Source organism: Arachis ipaensis, chromosome B09 (assembly GCF_000816755.2).
Source record: "Arachis ipaensis cultivar K30076 chromosome B09, Araip1.1, whole genome shotgun sequence".
Classification (NCBI taxonomy): Eukaryota; Viridiplantae; Streptophyta; class Magnoliopsida; order Fabales; family Fabaceae; genus Arachis; species Arachis ipaensis.
This window is the reverse complement of record NC_029793.2, coordinates 135922099-135923455: the sequence shown is the minus strand read 5'-3', so window position 1 is coordinate 135923455 and position 1357 is coordinate 135922099. Positions and strand designations below refer to the sequence as shown.

At 39.5% G+C, this 1357-nt stretch overlaps 1 protein-coding gene across 1 annotated transcript in view; it reads right to left on the bottom strand.

The window, feature by feature from the left end:
* The window catches only part of LOC107618131 (uncharacterized protein slr1919), a gene marked incomplete in the record, with an annotated part of 7171 nt that continues 5814 nt past the window's right edge, over window positions 1–1357 (bottom strand). Inside the window, 3 exon segments of the mRNA XM_016320087.2 lie at window positions 1–716; window positions 835–985; window positions 1143–1213. Of these exon segments, the coding sequence (XP_016175573.1) occupies window positions 300–716; window positions 835–985; window positions 1143–1213 (639 nt within the window).

Here is a 1357-nt window from a genome sequence, read left to right as displayed (position 1 = left end):
GGCAGTCAAAGTCTAGTCTTCAAGAAGCACTTTATTAAACTTTGCAATTTGCATGATACTGTACATACTCGTAGGTTAATCTAGTTCTGGACAATAGCAACATAAACCCAGAGTGTAAAGATATTTCCCCACATATATATATATATAAAGGAAATGTAACTACAACACTGTGTAATCCTATGCCTATATTTCTTCACATTGGCCCCAAAGCCAAAACATTCAACTACACTATAAATACAGTTACTCTTGTTAGAAGTGAGTAAAAGATAAGAATGCTCTCTATAAGTTCGAATAAGATATCATGTACTGACTGCATATCTCTTCGGAGTGTCGAATAATGGGACCAAGTAAGCTTCGGAAAGGAGCATAATCGCCCGGTGGCAAGCCATCGTTGAAGCCTTGATCATAATAACCATAGAAGCCAAGCAGAACCGCAGCATCAGTATTTTATCGCTGCTTGCGGATTTTAGAATATGGGAGAATATCAACCTTAGTCGCCGATCCCTAAAGAGGGAGTTATAGTCGTATGCAGGAACGGACGATCTAGGGGAGAGACCTGGTTCTCGGTTGCTAGGGGAAAAGTGAGCAGCTGTAATTCCTTGTCCAAATAATTTAATCATCCATTGGCACATTGCATCTGTGATGATCTTGCAAAGTTGTTCGCGGAAGAACTTCCCTTCCTTCGAGACCATTGCTTTGATCAATGAAGCTCCATTCTGTTCATTCCGTGCAAATAAGTATTTTAGTGAATATATTTTTTTAATTGTGGGCCACACAAATCTTAAAATGCTCAATGTTGAATGAAGTGTCCACACAAATCTTAGAGGAACTCACAGCAGTCATGAGGAGTCTTCTTAGAACTACACCATCTTTGGATGGCAAAAGTCTCAAGACCAAGTATGCAACATCAAATGTATCAGTGCCCTTATTCAGTGAATTATCAAGGGATATCTCGCCGTTTGACGCTACTTGTTGCAAGGCTTTCCTGACATGGTATCAGAAGAATTAAATACTAGGATTTAAAAAACTGGAGGGAACAAGGAGCTTGGTCGAGAGTACGAGTTATATTCGCTTGAAGGTGAGAGTGGGAGAAGGACACAGGAACTACAGAATCGCCTCAGACGACTGCTATTTTGACTTACCTAGTTGCCCCTACTCTCAAGAATAGGGAAAGCCTTTGCCACTGGAACTCCTTCTTTCTGTTTAGAAGCACCTGTAATATGAACATGACAAAAATAAAGCCCTTTTAAAGGTAGTTTAAGATATATTGAGAAGAGACTACATATATTGGTCATGGTTACAACAAAAACTCCATCAGTGAATTTAAAACAGCTACAATTGGTTCGATAAGACGTGT